This window comes from Phalacrocorax aristotelis, chromosome 3 (genome assembly GCF_949628215.1).
Source record: "Phalacrocorax aristotelis chromosome 3, bGulAri2.1, whole genome shotgun sequence".
NCBI lineage: Eukaryota > Metazoa > Chordata > Aves > Suliformes > Phalacrocoracidae > Phalacrocorax > Phalacrocorax aristotelis.
The window spans coordinates 130,022,930-130,041,108 of record NC_134278.1 but is presented as its reverse complement, the minus strand read 5'-3'; the positions used below and the strand labels follow the sequence as shown (position 1 = coordinate 130,041,108).

The following is an 18,179-nucleotide window of genomic DNA, read 5'->3' as shown; positions in this document are numbered from 1 at the left end:
AGGATATTGTGCAAATAAATGCAGTTTTCTCCTTTGGTGCAGTAACCCTGTATGTAAAATTTGCAGATTTCCTTCTTCTTTTCAATCTCTGCATCATGATCAAATTTACACTGCTCTCCCTGGAAACAAACAAACAAACAAAGAAAAACCATTATCAATCTAAAATGCTGAGAAATTCCATTTCATATTTAAAGAAAAACATCCTCTTTAGCTGAATTTAAACTTTTTTATCTCTGCTAACACAGAATTGCATTATAAGCATGTCCCTAAAAACTTGAAGGGGGGTGGGGGGGCTGGACATAGAGAAACAATTCCTGAATTGGGATTCAGTCAGGAATATATGCAGTGGTCAGAGAAAACAAGCTGGCCTTACAGTACCAGTTCGCTTCTCTGCCTCCACCTAGCAATTTCCACTGAAAAGGCATTTAAACAACTCCTTTACTGAAATTCTTTTCCATATAAACAATTATGCACTTGATCAGGAAACCTGATTCTGTTTTAAGGGTGCATGGGAGAACTTAAAGTAGTCCAAGAAACAAAGTATTAAGACTCTTCCATGTAGGAAATACCAAGTTTGTATCAACTACACCATGTTACACATTAGGATTACCTGGTGGGAGAGGGGTTTTTTGCATATTTTTTGTGTTTATTTTCATGAAAAATACACTACGTGCTCTTTCAGCCACTTGTTTTAAACCTGAAGGTGGCAGCAAATACTCATCTTACTGAGCACGGCATATGAAAATACGTAAAGGCAGCAGCAAATGCATTGTTTTCAATCCCCCCGTTTGGGAAAAAAGCATACTAATTTTCAACTTTACTTTAACCATTTGAAAAAGAAACAGAAAATATTCTATGTCTAAATACACAGAAGAACCAAATATAAATGGCGCACTCACTTATTGGAGAAGCATGCAGTTTCTCTTAAGTGTGTTTATAACTGACTGAACTAGTCTCACATCAGAGGATTCAACTCCACAGCAGCATAAGCTTCAAAATGAAGCAATAACAATTTTTTTAATGTAATAAGAGACTGTCTTGCTAGGGCTTTTGCTTGACAGCTGACTGCTCTGAATAGCATTCTCTTCTTTCTGCTGCCTTCCACTTGCTGGCTGAAGGAAGATGATTCTTTGGAAGGGGAACTATTACTACAACCCCGCTTTTTACTTTAGAGAGAGAAATAATTTAGCATAATTAAGCAATTCCTTCAATGTTTTGAAATAAGCTGTAGCACATAATAGAGAAAATCTAATACATTCAGAAATCATTGCCCATTTACAGATTCCATACTCGTAAGATTTGTATATTTCCATACGATACACTGTCGGTGTAAGATTATGATACTATCACAGATATTTTTCCTGTATATACTAATAAGCAAACACAATCTTTTTTTTTAATAGAATTTGTTGTAATTCAAAATGTGTAACAGAAGAGGATATATCTCCACAAGCACTTCTGTTGGCATTTATCTATAAACACACAGAACAGCAGAAATCAAACCAGAGTTTCAACATACAAGTCTCCTTTGCATCAGCTGAAGCACAAAAGAACAGAGCACCTTCTCCCCTTCCTCACACCAAGACGACAACCGACAGACACAGTGCATAATTACCTTAATGCATCTTCCTTCAAGGAAATATTTACAAATCTGTTTGCCTTTGTGTTCCACTGTATGCTGATTTATGAACTCCTGACTCATATTAACCCATTTCTTCACTGGTTTGCCATCCTGTAAGAAAAATGAAAATCCTACTGAGGCTTACTTACTAAGCGCAGTTGCAAAACTGTTTGAGCATACCTGGTGCCCTTGTTACCCCAAAATGTGATCAACTACATCATGATTTAAGTTCTTAAAATTATTATACTCACAGCTCAAAGGTAAATACACACACTTTTTCTTAGCTGCTTTAATACAGAGTCTTTTATAAACCATGTAACAGACACAAAGAACTTTAGGGAACAGACAGGTATCTCATGCTTCATCTGACGATGCTGGAAAGCGGGGCTGACTCCTGGGCACCCACTAAGCCAGTGCCAACCGCCCCCTGATTAAGGGCACCTCTGCAGATGGCCAGGAGCTGAGTAATCACCCAGGCTTCCAGACCACAATCATAGCCACAAGGCTGCGCTTTGCCAATCCTTCCCCTCTACGTGCTTCTCATGCGATTGGTCTCTCCAGATTCTCTATCTTCTTTTTTCTCCCTTTTTTCTCCTGCTAGAAGAAAACAACCTGTTCGCTTATACCATGACGCAAAGCAGAGAGGAAGCAGAATTCAATTATGACCTAACACAGAAGAATTATTATGTGTCTGGTGAGGCAAATAATTGCTCCCTCTTATGATTTGATTCCCACGTGCCATCTGCACTTGAGAGAAACTAAAGAAAGCGCAGTAAACTCCGATCTGACTAGAGAGTCTGGGAGAGGTGTTGAGGGGGCCTGGCAGTGAAGTCACGGACGTAGACAGCCTTTATTGAGCTGCTGTCCATGATGCTGCAACAGAGGGTAGAAACAAACATCATCTTCACAGTGCTAGGTGGTTGCCTACTGATCTGACAACAGAGGGGAACAGACGCTTCCAGTGTTCACAAAAATGAGCAGGGATCTGACTGCTGAGTGGGAACTTCTGAAACAGAATGGATGTGGTTCTCCACAGTCATCACACCGCATCATGAGCACACACGAGCATCAGCACATCAAGCGTCCGGTCTCATTTTGCTTGGCAGATTGAGCAATGTCACAAAACATTAACACTAACAATGATTTGCGGATTTTGTTGATGCTGAGAAGCAGAAATCTTCGAGCTAGGAATGCCACTGCTGGATCAGTCAAGACCCGTTTTCTACTCTGAACACATTAAATCCAAAGAAATCTCAGCTGCTCCAGACAAAGCAGCTCTGAATCAAATACCTGATCCTCTTCAAGGTTAACACAAATATCACGTACACAAGATGCTCCAAGTCTCTCCGGGAGCATTGCAAACCAGCAACCGTCCCACACCGCAAAGCACTTGAAACAACGGCCCGGGGAAGGTTCAGACGCCCCCACCATGTCCCCGAGAATCCCAGGGACGTCGCCATGCGGCTCGGAAGCCTTGGCGATTACCCCACCACACGGCCCAGCTCAGCAGCTGCGTCGCAGAATTCATTATTTTGCTGTAGCCAGGAGCCCAGCTTTTTGTTTTCCGCCTCCCGGCCCTGCTGGGGCCTGCCCGCAGCTGCCTCCTCGCCTCCACCCTTCCCCACGGCTGGGGAGACGGCGCTGGACAGGGCACTCTCTACAGCAACAGGAAGGAGGAGTCCTATAAATGAGGCATCACCCTAAGAGATCAAACGGCGGCCCTTTTCCCTACCACATGCAGGGCAGGGAAAGGAAAATCTGATCAGGACCACCCAGGAGCCCCAGAGAGTTAGGCCAGCTGGAGAACACAGGGAAAAATTAACATGGCTGAATTACACATTGCCACGTTCGTGAGAAGCCAGCCGCGCACATTCTTGAGTGCAGGAGGGAGGAGAACCACAGACATTTTAGTTGCAGTATACAGACTTAAATATGATTTGGCTTAAATAATGTTTTTCAGCCATGGATGCATTTGATCCATTAATCATCCATTTTGTATTGTTTTTCATTTAAATGAAGATCGGAGTGAGAAACTGACAAAAATTGTGCAAATACTGAACACTCCATTTCCTCTAATGCCTGTGCAAAGAATTACTAAATGAAAACCAAGGTCACGTGTATTTCCATTTCCACAGTCACAGCTATGGAAAGAGGAGGAGAATTCTTCACGATTCAGAAACTGGAAGAAGCCGTCCCTTTGCTTTGCTGAAAAATCTGACGTGAACTGGTTGGTAGTAGCAAAACATCTTATTTCAGATACAGTTAACACTGAAATTCCTGCAAACTCCAAAGCTCATAAACCACTTTCTACTAGTTTTTCATATTTCCAAGAAAAACAAGAAAATTACGTATTAGCTTAAGTTATTAATTATACTTCGTACATCAAGTGTTGGAAAATTCTAGTAATTTTCTAGATAAGAGAACAAAGCTTAAAGATATATATTTTTTAATACTCTTCTGTTAAAGCAAAGCATCCAGTCATTTGAAACAACTACATTAGGAGTTTAGTTTTAATTCCACGTACCTCATGAAAGCCATCAGATCCTTTATTGCCCCCTCTTCCCCTTCCACGGTCTTTACGCTTCAATTTCTTTTGCATTCCACGTCCCCGACCAACATTATAATTATTACCTCTCGGAGAAATACCTGAAAAACAGCAATGACCTCTTTAAACGACCTCAGAAAGTAAAGAAAAATGGTTATCTAGTGACATCGAATACAGGCAAATCTAACAAACTAAATACCTACCTTTTTGCAGCCTGAATTCCTAAATACTATCTCGAATCACAAGTTGGCAAGTACAACTACACCAGCCAATTGTAATTCTGTGCAACTGCCTGCTCTTCGAAAAGCTCTTCAAATCAATAGCAGACTGACAAACTGAATATAAAATTAATCTTGTTCAAAGCGGCGTCTCACAATTAGAAGTGCAGGCATGTTATTTCCGACCAGCCCAAATACTTGAAATATTCTGTGCGTTTTGGTCGCTTTCTGAACAGAGAACTGACGAGTACAACAGGCACCCACGCGTGCGTCTACGTTTCATTGTCACAACATGCGAGAAACCTGAGATCACAACCTAAGAAATATGACAGAACACCTTTGAATATAAGAATGTTTAATTATCCAGCAGCAGCATGCCAGGAGTCATGATCTCAACTAAAACCGAGACAAAGTATCTGCTTTCTCACCAATTTAAAACCAAGGAAAACCAGTTGGAAAGTCCATGCCCGCTTCAGGTGGCAGCCACCCATGCCACCAAGGCTCATTCCAGCGAAAACACCTTGACTTCATCTCAGGTGACTTGCCGACAGAGATTTTGAAGCAGTATTGCCAAGCAGCACATGAAAAGCCATTTTTGTCTCAGCTAAAAAGATTCTGCCAATCTTCTGCCAATTTATTTTATTGTGAACCAAAACAGAATACAATAAATTTTCACTGTAGTAAATGAAAGACAGCTTGCTACCTTTTTGTAACACACAGTATCTTCCCAAGAACTAGTCAGGTATTCATACTGTCATACAAAAACCTGCTCCTATTTTGCCTGAGAGACAAGCTTTAAGCCAGCCACGATTAAAGGGAGAAAATCTTGCAAACCGAATCGACAGTTTCTGAAATGAGAACTTTATCTCACAGAAAAAGGGATGAGAACAAGTTAAGCATTTTGAGACTGCAGATCAGGCTATCTCTGTCAATGGTACGCACCGCCTCCACCGCCTAACCTTCCACACCCACAGTGGTAGAATATGCAGTACTGCAAGACAACTGGGGAGTCAGAAGTCCCTTCATAACACGGAGGCCAGAGATGCAAGCTGGCTCCTGAACTGCATCACACTGGCAAGGAAATGGTGAGACACCAAATGAAAGGTGCAAGCAAGAAGGCTTGCATAACTAGGCTTATATAAGTAAGGCATGAAATAAGGGCAGCAGGACTCTCTCAGGAATACGTCGCTTAACAGGAATACTTCTTCACCAGCATTTGTATCGGCCTAGCTTTGAATGCAAGAGAAGTTGTGAAAACAAAAATGAAAGGATACTAGCATACTTGTGGGGCAGAGTAATAACAGTATTCAGGCACCTATCAAAATTTCTAGGTACCTAAATTTTTGGGAGGAGGGGCAGGGCCCTAAATTAGATTTTGGAATTGACATATTTACATTCCTCCCCCCAATCAAGTCCCATTTCAGATTTTCATAAACTACCACCAGAAAGTCACTTTACAGCCCTGTGATTTCTTACTCAAGCAGTTACACAACAAAGATCTTGGCTTTTTAATAGGGTTTTATTTCTTTATTTACTACGTACACATTACCCAACACTTTATTTTTTTCTTCAATATATGCATTGGTGGGACCATGTGACGTTATTCCTTCTCGACGAACAGCGTGATCACTTACTGATGGGAGACTGCAGGCTCATAGCAAAGCCACCACTGGCAGCTTTCTTCCTTCAGCTCTCAGGACAAACATCCTAAAATGATGCACGATACAACTGCTGCCACCACCCGTTACTATAGTTAACGATTCAAATTATCTTACCTTTCTGGATCCCTTTCATCCCCTGTTTTTTCACTGGTTCTTTTGGGAACGGAGGTCCTAAATCAGTACTGGAGGTCTCTTTAGCTTGCCTGTATTGTTTAAGCTGATCAGCAAAATCTTCATCCTTTTCTTCCTCGTTATAATTACCAAAGTTTTCATCACTGTAATGACTATAGTCGTCATAGTCCTTACTTTTTACATTTTTTTTATGTTGCATTTTCTGTGAACTCATGTAATTTCCTGATACGTGTCCATGCTGTATGAAAGGGATTGCATTGTTCAGAAGCAACTCAATATTGCAAAAAACACCCCTCCAAACTGCTCTACAAAAGTGTTTTCACCGCTTTATTGTCATGCTGTCTACCAGATTTGCACAAACAAGTGTTAATAACAAACAGTGACAATCAGTTATTTAGTAAAAATCAGTACTTTTGATTCTTAATGCGTCAGAATAGGAAAGAGGACAAAAGAACAGCATCAGCACCCATACTCCAGAAGACTTTTCAGTGGGGTTGACAAAGCATTTTAACGTATGCCGTTCTAAGGGTTCTAAGCACTACTTAGACAAACTATGATTAATTTTTTCCATTCATGATCCTGACGATCTTGGACACAGATGAAACAACCCGTCCTGTCTCTGTCAGTCAGGGTGAAATATTGCTTATCGCCACTCCTAAGCCAGCACTGTCCCTTCTCCTGTTTCTGCAGACAGGATCTTCAGTTAATAAATTCAGCTGGCTTAGAGGTTGCTGGAATGCTTTCAGGCTAAAAGGAAAGTCTCCTCTCCTCTGAAGTACCTGAGTTTCACCAAGCCTCCAGCTGCTCTATGGCAGCTTTAGAGAACAGCATTCTATTTCACCCAGTGGTCTCAGCAGGGCTATGGAGCTGCAGACTGAGAAAAGCCAAGACAAATTGAACTATCAGAAACCAGAATCAACTCTAGATGTTTAAAGGTGGCTTTTCAAGAGCTGTTTCCTCTTAATACCATCTAAATCCAATGTAGGCAGTAATAAAGATATCTTAATTGTTGCCTGATGGAGGAAAGAAATAGCATCAGGCTTGTTTATACCACCTACATTCATGCCACAGATTATGCTTTACATTTGGAAATCTACCCAAGGAGATGAGAACTAGATGTATTTCCTGAAATCTGTGAGAACGGGCACTGTGACCAAGTCAGCCTTCAAAAACTGCATCATTTACATTTGCATTTTTTAAATCACACCTAAATAAACACATGAGAAATCAGTTTAAAAAAATACTACCTGACTGAACGAAGAATCGTAATCTCTGTATGAAGAGCTGCTACTCTTTTTATGTGGTCTTTCTGTACGCTCAATATCAGAGTCATGGCTGTAGTCTGAACTGTCATCACTGGAAGGGGAGTTATGCTGAAAAAAAAGAAGAAAATGGTGCTCTCAAACGTTGTTAGGTAATCCCTTATCTAACTGGTCTGCTCTATATGAACTGAGAGGAAGCATTAGCCCAATAAATAAATGGAAGTGTTTTCTTAACTCTCACAAACCTCTGCTTCAGGGGGAAGCTAAAGAAAGCAAACTCTTTGATGACCCACTCCTTTTATCAGAGAAAGAGATCTGATCCAATGAGGCTTCCGAATGTAAACACTGAGGGCTATGTGGTTTCTCTGGGTTAGATCAGCTTCCTACCGGGCTCTCAGCCCTGCTTCTTTGCAACAGAGCAGGGATGCTGCTGGAAGGCTAACGAATCTGGGAGAGGGCTAGTAACTTGCATATGACCATAGAAATGATTAGCATCCTGTCATCTTCTGCGGGGAGAAAACTCAGTGTTACTTCATTATGAATGTTTTATTTAGATGTATTGTTTCGCAGAAAATTTAGAGGGGAAACCATACAAGAATACTATATTCTTGTGATTTTTAGAAACGGACCATCAGGTCTAATTTTCTAGGTTAAAATCTTGTGAATCTCTTGCATTTTTTTAAGTTGACTAAAATATATATTAGAAACACCGTAATGAACTTTACTGAAGAATTCACTTACCAAGCCTGAAATCTTTTCTTTTCATAAATATGGTAATTAGCACAAAAAGCGAAACTGATACATTTACATTTTGCCTCTTATCCTAAAAAACTCTCACTCGCTATGGTTCAGCTACCATCACCACTGTCAGTGGCCAGTGCTTAACTTATGCCGCTGCTTAAGGTTTAAACGATTTAAGAAGTGGTTTAAGACTCTGGCCTTTCGTGTCAGAACTACCACAACCACAGACAGCGTCAGGGAGTAAAACACTCAGAAATGACAGTATTTTGGAAACTGCTATGAAAAGAAATACTGAAATAAATAAGGATCTGATGAAGATGTATATCACCAATAACACATTACACCCGCAATCTGATTTTGTACTTCTTTTAAACACAAACAGATGAAAACCAAGTTTATGAAAATGCGTTTAGGCAAGGCTAACAAGCAAGCTTCCAAACTATCATTTGAAATGCGCTATGGCTGGATTATTTAATGATTTATTGTCTCTTACCCTACATAAACTGGCACTGAAATGTATGAATATGCACTTCCATGTGTCGAAAGTTGATCTAAACAAATTCTTTAATACTGAAGTGCATTGATAAGACAGGAATCTCAAATCTTCCGTCAGAGACCAAAGACTGCCTAGACAGTAATAAAACCAAAAGAGTTTTCTTCTCTAATTCCCTGGATTCTTGTCTAAACCTGGAATTAAAGTAAGCACCTCCAATATTTTGCTTTGCATTTCCTAACCTTATGCTTATCCCGCCTTCTCCTTTTTGATTTTTTCTTTTCTTTCTCTTTTTTGCGTTTCTTCCGTGATTTTCTATGTCCTTTTTCATTTTTCTGTTTATCATCGCTTTTTGTACCATATTCTTTCACATCTTCATATGCTGCATCATCTATCTCACCATCTTCCAACTCTCCATCTTCTCTGTAGGAGGAAAAATATTGATACAATAAAATTACATGTTATTATCCATCTCATCTGTCCAACAGCACTGTAAAAACAAACACGCCCAGTATTTCTTTCCACCAGTTATATTTTTTCACATGTGGATATACTTTTTAATACATGTTACACTCCAAGAACTAACTACTAGGATTTTAGAATTTGCTTTTATAGTTAAAGAAAAATGGAATGCAAACCATTAAATGGCTTTGAATTGTCTTGCGAAAGTAAAAAGTTTTAAAACTTTTTTTTTTTAGCTTCTTGGACCAAAGGTCTTCTCTTCTTAAATAAGTTTCTCCAACCTAGATACAAAAACCTGCCTCAATACAGAGCACTGCTGCCTTTAGACACATTTCAAACTGAAGAGGTACTTTAACCATTTCTAGTTAACCACTAGTTTAACCACTTCTACTACAATGCTATTACGTGCCTTTATGGTGCTGTCTTTGCCGAACAGATACGATCAAAATTAAAAGCAATTAAAACTCTCTGAAAACCATGTAGTTAAAGAGTAGCAATAATGAAGAGCAGTAGTAGGGCGCTGCCGGAAAAACAATGCAGAGTAATACAACCACATTTCCTTCAGCATGCCAGCTCCTGCAACTAAAGGTGGGTCTGTAGTATCTAGGGTGTAATGGCCAAAATCAAGAGCAATTTGAAAAGGAGAATTAATTTAGCGGTTAAGTGGATTCTTCAGAAGAAATTAGTAGTAGCAGCTGACAAGGAGTAGTTAACATTTGAATTTCATTTGCTAGGATCTAACACCTGACAGAAAACAGAAATCTTATGATGCTACTTCTTGTAAGCTACCCAGGGTGGGGTTTCTCTTCTTAAAATTTGTAACTGACATTCGTAGGGGGTTGTTTCATACATCAATAAATACTGTAAATGGAACAATATGCACGTGAACGTAACTTCTGCATATGAATGTGACTATCTCAAAAAACTTCAGATTGGAGTAAAAAAAAAAAACCCACCACAAAATGTAACACAGTGCTTGTAGACTAAATAACAGAAAGGCTTCTGCTTATCTCCATCAGTCGGGGGGGGGAGGGGGGGGGAAGTTTCTGTGAGTACATAAGACTTTATTTAAACTTTTGTCTACTGACCCAAATAACAGCCCTGAAAATATTTTGCAATGAAGGGAACATTTTGACAAAACACCAGCTAATCTATTTGTTATCCGTATTTCAGACACACTGCTGAAGCAATCTCGACTACCCTTCTACTATTTGGTATTTGCTGGGTTTTGGTTGTGGAAGAATTTACTGCTTTTAAACATTTATAATTAGCTCTATTTAATTATTTCTACATTACATTTAATTATTTCTACATTCAGCCTTTGCAGGCATTGTAGAACCTTACAGAAACTCAGTCCTGAATTTTTGCAAAGAGATTACTTGAAAATGCCACCAGTCCTACAGTGTCTGAAACCCTTGCTCTATGAATGTACCAGACTCAGCACATGGCGGCGCAGCACGGGGGGAACCGTCACCCTTTGCCCACCTCAATCCTGTATTCACAAGGTATCAGCTAACCTGATGATCATCAACTCTGCCTACTCCAAGGGACTGCGGATAGTCAGAAGGGGAAGAATTCCCCAGGAAGTGAAGGACCCGAGTGTTCACAGTAAAAAAAATGGTGGTTAGGAAGTTAGAAGCAACCCGAAGTTGTGACTTTTTGTAAGAGCGTAAAGGGATATGCCCAGGAGAAGACATGACTGCTGTATTGTCACCTCTTATGTCCTTCAACTTCTTAGAACTAAATGCTCTTAGAAACCATCATGCCATGGGAAACAATAAACCAAACAAAAAAACATCAAGGTATGATTATAGGTCACTAACCAGCCAAAAAAATGGAAGAAAACACATTCAGGTTATTGACTCGCATAAAGGCTCTGGAGAAAAACTAAGGGAATCCATCAATTTCAAGGTACCACCGTTTCACCTGTAATTCTCAACTACTGGTGGGATCCAACAGCGTATCTACAGCAACTGCAGCATTTTCCCATCACCTCGTGGCAGCCCACTGCAACCATGTAAAGACAAGCTATATACATCCCAGGTCACGAAGATGCTTTGCTGTCTTGCATGATCAAGAAGGGGACTCAAAGAACATTTCTAAGCAATGCATAGGAGCAGCTAGCCTATCTAGCGATTGAGAAAAGTACTCTGGAGTATGGGAGAAAATAATCTTCCAGACAAGTACTGAAGAGAGGTTTGTTTCACTAAGTAGCATGACGTAGCAGGACTGGAAAGAAAGTTCATAAGAAGCTTTCAAATTTCAAAATGTTAAAAAGTGGGCATAAAAAGATTCCATCTGATTAGAAGATTCTGCTGTGGAAGGCATCATGGAACAACCATCATTCACACTGACAGGCAGTAAAAGAAAGTTCACGGCAGGTAGCAAGCGAGCTTTTAGGACCTACTGCCACAGACAGCTGTTGACGCAGAAAGCAGCAGCCACAGAAAGGGCCAGGACAAACTCACAGAAAACAAGCCCATTAAAGGCATGGCTGTTCCCTCTGACACACTGAATGCAACCGTGGATGCTAGGAAAACAAAAGGGAACTTAGATAGTAAGGAAAACTGCTCACCTGCTATGTCTTAAGTTTAGCTATACTGCAAATGCAGTCATCACTGGTTTTGCTTATGGCCTTCAACATTTACTTGGACACATTTTGAAAAGGCCATTTTAGTGCAAATATAAAACAATAGGAAGCTAATTAAGGCAAAGTTAGCTTTTGAACAAGTAATGGAAATTAATAATAACGAAGGTATGCCCACTACCAAGTGGGCACCAAATGTGAAGTAGAAAGGCAGCTTCAGAACCCATTTTTACTTGATTTTTACAAGGTGCTCACAGAGATCTGCTCATACGCAACCCTCACACTGCCTCGTGAAGGACAACGTAACACCAAGCTACTCCCATACTTAAGGACAGATAAAGGATCTTCAGAATATGTATCCCAAGCATAAAATAAATCCTGTCTTCAAACACCAGCGTCCATTACCTCCAGCATTCCCTGACAAATTCTGAAGTACCTCATATAATATCCCAAGAAAGCATTTGTCACCTCTTTTCAGGAGATACTTGATTAATGAAGTGTGCCTAATGAAACCGAAACACAAATATTTATGAAACACCTGCAGCTATTAGAAAAAACAATATTTCATATTTTGACAACGTGTGCTAAACTCACTCTCTCAAGGATGTCTACTCAATTAAAATATCCTCTTAAGTAAAATGCCTACTGAAAATGCTCTTTGGGAAATAAGGTATTTACCAGTTACCTGTTCCTTTGGGAACTGCTGCCAGACATTTACACTCCTGGGATGCATCCAGGACTCAAATAACTTTCTAGGTAAAACAATTGGGCAGAATCTCAGTAATACTATCCTCTGGATTGCGTTTCAAAAGTGAGATTAGAGAAGTCCTCTAATCCCCAAGTGCCTAAATCCTTTCCACAACATCCTAGATTTTCCAAGAACTGACCTTCAAGAATGTAAAAAAAAAAAAACAAACCAGATAAATACGATTTGTAAAGATAATGGTTGAAAACGTATAATTTCTGGGAAATAATTTCATTACTCTTCAAAGAAAGTTTAAAGGAAGTAACAGGGGAGAAACTACCTTCTGTTCTATAGGCATTTCTTTTCCCATTTAAAATCCACACTGGAGCTCTACATTAGCAAGTGAGTGCAGAACCCACCCCTTTTAGACGTTCACTTCCTAAATTTATTCCACGGACTTGGCTATCGCAAGCAGCTTTGGGAAAGGCTTTCGGTGAAGTGAACCAAGACTACCTCCTTTTCCACTATGAGTAATAAAAGTCAACAAACAGATGTGGTCTGGAAAAAACACAGCTAGCAGATGATTTTCTAGGAAATGGGTCCGAGTCGTAGGTTGCTTTCCCTTTGGCAGATATTTACAGCAAACAGATCACAACAACGATCTAACAAGAGATAATATGAACTTCTATTTTGCAAAGCACAGCTTCTTGCTTACAGAATATCTTAATATGTTTCTGTGATTGCTGGAAATGCCTGACACACAAACCCCAAAACTTTCTGATATGGAAACGCAAGGAAGTATAATTTTGTTGTCTTTTTCAAGATTCACTTCTCTTTCAACTACCCTACCCCACAAAACAATACACTGCAAAAACAACCTTCACTGAAATAATGCCAACAAGCTGTTGGGGGAACAGTTTACGATGCCTACACAACACATACCTCGGGAGTCAAAGACACAGCCTCTGTGCTGAAGGAACAAACACTGGCAATTTTTAACTTCTGCCATGTGTTATTTTGTTGGAGTCTTCATTTGTATTTGCAAAGGCTGAACTAAATCTGATGTGTCTTTGGATTAACAGAATTAATAGAGGTTAATGCCTGACTTACCACAGCGCAGACCTGCACCGTAAATTTCTGCATCACAGAAAACAGCAAAAGGTTCCTCACCTCTACCCAGAGATCTCAGCTAGCATTACCAAGCCCTTCCCATTTAAAGTCCTTTTGGAAGAGAAACAAAAGCATCTTCATTAAATACCCAGTTTAAATTGCTTAGAGGTGTTTGGCTACCACTGGCCAACCTACTGAAACTCCTTCATAAAGAGCCCTGGATGACTTGAATGATCAAAATAAGTTGCCATACGGTACTACTATTTCCTTGTAACGCATGGGACAGCAAATGCAACCTAAAACACAGGAGATGCAAAATGCAGTAACATCACCTAGATTCCACGAGCTAACCAAAGGGCAGCACGCTGACTGTGATCTTTCCTATCAGCCCCTGCACAAGGACTAGGTGTACACAAAAAAAATGTGCTTCATCTCCAAATCTGAGAGAAAGAACTAAAGTCGCTGATGGATCACTCCCTCTTCCACAATCTCCAGATACTTGGAGCTTGGTGGATATGTGAAAACAATACCATAAAGCCTTCCCACTGTCCCAAGTGTATTCCTAGAGCATCTCTAAAATGGATTAGAAAGGCACAACAGCCAAATTATTTTTCAAGGAGGATTAGTCTGGTGAAATCACTGAAAGAGCAGTTATGCAAATAGTTGGTTAGGGAAAACAGAAATTCATACATAAAGTAACTCACCGTTACTCTTGCGTGTACAGTTTGATTTCTAACATTCAAACTCCACTTTAACTTACCTTTCTTGCCCTTAGACCAAGTCATTTTTAAAAACAAAAGCATTCTTTATGTTCAAAGAAGCTCTACAACTCAAGCTCCTTAAGTCCAAGATACAAACTGAGATGCATTTCTCTCAGTACGCTGGAGATTGTAGCTCTGAAATATTTTAAGAAAACCAAAAGGGTTTTCTCTATGGGACACTTTTTCCAATCTTCCTAACAGAAGTACTTAGCCCACCTGCAGATACCACAGGTGCTACAGGAGAATCATACTTCTGTAAGTTTTAAGAACTTACATGAATGAAATCATACAATCAACATGTGAATCTCTATCACCAAACATTATTTTCTGTTAAGTCCACTTTTGGTAGGTTTGTTTCACAGGTGAGGAAAGGTCTCATTTAAAAATAATTACATTTTGTTTTACAATATGATGCTTTTGACTTTATTTATTAACATAAGCCTTAAGGAGAATATAAATAGCCAAGAGTTTCTGAAAGCATTACCAAGAGTAGAAAAAGTACATAGTAGCTAAAAAGTAAAGCTGCAAACATCTCCCTTTTGCCTCTTGTACACAAATATTTGCTCTAGAGAAAGGACACAGTAACAAGAATGCAAACTTCACACATGGGCAGAACTCAAACACATTAAGTAATTATTTTTAAGAAGCTATTAATTTCTGGTGAGAACTGAATATTACTGTTCAAAACCAAAATAAAATCTGTTTCTTCCTAAAGTGAGTGCATGGTTAAACCTTAACTTCTTTGTTCTGCAATTAGTTATAGAAAAGTTATCAGAAAACATCCAGAATGTCCAAAAACTCATATTTTCCTATAGAAGCAGTACATTAACAGCCCTTAATTTACAGGGGCTGATAATGGCATGATACACCTGTTCTGCCGACCTCTGAGTATCTGTGATGAGGACATATAATGCAGGGGAGAGAGCTTAGACTGATGGGAAACTACCTGAGTGTTTTTGACACCAGTCAAGCCTCATTTAGTTGAAAAAGCCTTACACCCCTCCCGGATATTTCTTCGCCTTAATTTTCTTTGGGCATGGCTTCCTTAGCATCCCAAACTAGATTTCTCCCTCAATCCCTCTATTCTAGCTCCTTATACACTCCTGCTGCTTCAAAGAACCCTCCTGCACATATTTTCCACACCCAGTACATATAGAACATGGTGCTATGCAGCACTTGTGACCGCGCAGACGAACATGGCTATCACGGAATCAGAATCCCAGAATGCCAGAACGGTGGGGGTTGGAAGGGACCTCTGGAGATCATCTCGTCCAACCGCCTGCTTGAGCAGGCACAACTATCGCTGCTCACCTTTACCTGCTTACTTCTATCCTGCTCACTACCATGCCACGAACCTGCAATACCCTCACAGGTAAGAGTTTGTATAACATCATGAAGAGCACAATTACACAGATGCAATTCGATGACATGAAAATTACATGTCTAAAACAAGATCTTAGAGGGCTGAAATTCATTAAATGAATTTGTCCTAGCATGCTGCTACACTGCAGAATTTATTAACGAATAAGGAAAGGAAGTACAAAACTAGACGGCGTTGTTGCAGTTGCCGCAACAAGGCAGTGTCTAACTAGAACCGGCACTGGCTTCTTTGACAATGTAACACAGGTCACTTAACGGCACTCTTCAGCTGCCAGGTAGTTTTGACCACACTGCAGATATGAAGTTATTTTAATCTACAGCCAGGCAGTGAAACTGCATCATGAAAAGTTACGGACCTGATTGTTTGGGTTTTCTTAACCCCTGTTTTGCTTTCATCCCCAGGGCTGGCTTTAACAGATAGTGTGTTCCCATAAAATGGGGGAAAGAAGTGAGAAAGCCGGCAGCGAGGCATGCCAAAAAATAGCTTCCTGTGATGGTTCTGGAGGCTAACGGGCAACCTTTGGATAGCCTACCTTCTTACCCTGCCGCCTCAGCATCTCCAGTCTCTGGGGGTTATTACTGTAGAAGAAATTACAGAAATTCACAGGGGCCACCTCCTCCTCCCCAGGAGGATGAGGAGTAACAGCTATGTCAGCCAGCTGCGTTTTTGCCACTCCTGCAATGTTTGCTGGATGGCAAGCAAGCCTTGCTTGCCCACAGGGTGTATTTGACAGTGATTGTATCTTCACTTCCTAGTTTCCTAACGTCAAAGCAAGTTTTGAAATCATGCTCGAAAACAATAAATCACTGCAAGGCTGCATTCAGTGACCACAAACAACTTCAATTTAACACGAACACATTCTTTGGTGATTAACTATTATTGGGGAAAAAAAACGTCTAAAGCCAGCTACAAGTAAACATCTTCAAACCACATTATGCACATGTGGACAGAGGGCATTAAAGCACCAGGTAGAATAAAAGAGACGCATCTGAGTTGTCAAGTTTAACTAAAGATGGAGAGAAGCCTTATGGCAAGGGAGGCTGGGGAAGCAGTCAGGCTGGACAATAGCAGCTGCAGATTAGACAAGATCTTTAGCCCTTCTGCTCCACAAATGCTTCCCGGATCTGTAACGCTGTGGTGCTTCACGGAGCTGAGGAGCCACGCAGATCAAGGCAAGACAGGGGCAAAGCCACCTGCAGTATGACGTTGACTAAGCAGTAACGGAGAAAATGTACAGCTGAGGTATATAATACAAATTTCAATGTGCTGTTACTCGTCTTGGTTACAACCTGCCACTTGCGTTTTCCCCTTTGCTTGCCACCGGCTGTAATTTAGCAGGGCAGGTCTCCATTACGGCGAACCAGACAGACCTGTTAGAGCAGCAGAGTGTAAATCATGCTTGCCAAGGACAGGAGCGCAAAACTGGTACACTGAAAGGGAGCAGGCAATTCTTAAGGCGGCTGGAAGAGGGAACTGGGAAAATAAAAAACAAAGGGGTGGCTGGGTGGAGCCTCCGTTCACCTGGCTAATCTGGACTTAGACCAGGCGCACATAGCTGGTGAAGGAGGGGCTTTGGAAGAACATCACTGTGGCTAGAAACGGGCAGACTCGCATAATCAAACGCTTTGGTGTAAAAAGGGGCCTGATACTTACACTTGCAATGCAACTTGTAAGGCCACACTGGCTACAGAAGCATTACTTGCATCTCTGTGATCTGTGAGTTAGCATCTCAATGCCCAGACCTATCATTAGGTCACTGCTATTTTTACAGCAGATAATGGTATAAGAAATCTCCAAGTCTGGAGATTAAATGACAGTAAAGCAGAGATGGCCAACACAAAGCATCAGTACCAACCTAACGTTTTAGATTTTAAAAATACATGAACTCTGAGCTATTTCCTAAAGTTCCTGGCAATTGTAAATCTGGCACCAATTTCAAATGCAGAACCAACTGGGGCAAACAAGTCCTTCTCAAGCCTGTAACAGCTCACTATTAGTCAGAAAAGCAAAGTCTACAGAAGTCTGCACGAGGACTGAACTCTTTTATATTTGTGACAGGTCTTTAGTTCTTCTCTTAGGCACGTATATTGGCCTACAGCGTGATGTATAGGTGAACCAATGCCTACAAAATATGAGTTTAAGAGAAACGTGAAGCACCCAGTCCTGCAGACGACAGTAGCAGCAACCACAGGCTATCGCAAATTATCAGGCCTTGCTGACCTCTGGAACGGAGTGATAATTTGCATATTTACACGCATTTGCATATTTATTTGCCATAACTGAGTCTGCCTGCACCCTGCCTTGGACTTCCCTCTTACCCTATCAGAGAGTACCAACTTTACAAGCAATCCTTAATAAAACCTAACCTTACAGGAAAAACTTTAAAAAGACACCTGTTATCCGTGTATATAGAAAGTCTCAAATACTTCATCAAAGAGAATGTCTCCACAATGAGTTAACTAAAAATATTTAAAGAATGAGAAACCTTCCTCACTTAATCAGGTGACCCATCTATAAGCC

General features: G+C 40.4%; 1 protein-coding gene across 2 annotated transcripts in view; it reads right to left on the bottom strand.

The window, feature by feature from the left end:
- Positions 1-18,179, bottom strand: part of ZC3H6 (zinc finger CCCH-type containing 6) — a 28,654-nt gene that overhangs the window by 7,382 nt on the left and 3,093 nt on the right. For both annotated transcript variants that reach the window (XM_075089666.1, XM_075089667.1), the window contains exons 2-7: positions 8,916-9,096; positions 7,425-7,550; positions 6,160-6,415; positions 4,146-4,267; positions 1,616-1,732; positions 8-119 (exon numbers count right to left, since the gene is read on the bottom strand). In XM_075089666.1, the coding sequence (XP_074945767.1) occupies positions 8-119; positions 1,616-1,732; positions 4,146-4,267; positions 6,160-6,415; positions 7,425-7,550; positions 8,916-9,096 (914 nt within the window). The remainder of the gene's footprint in view (positions 1-7; positions 120-1,615; positions 1,733-4,145; positions 4,268-6,159; positions 6,416-7,424; positions 7,551-8,915; positions 9,097-18,179) is intronic.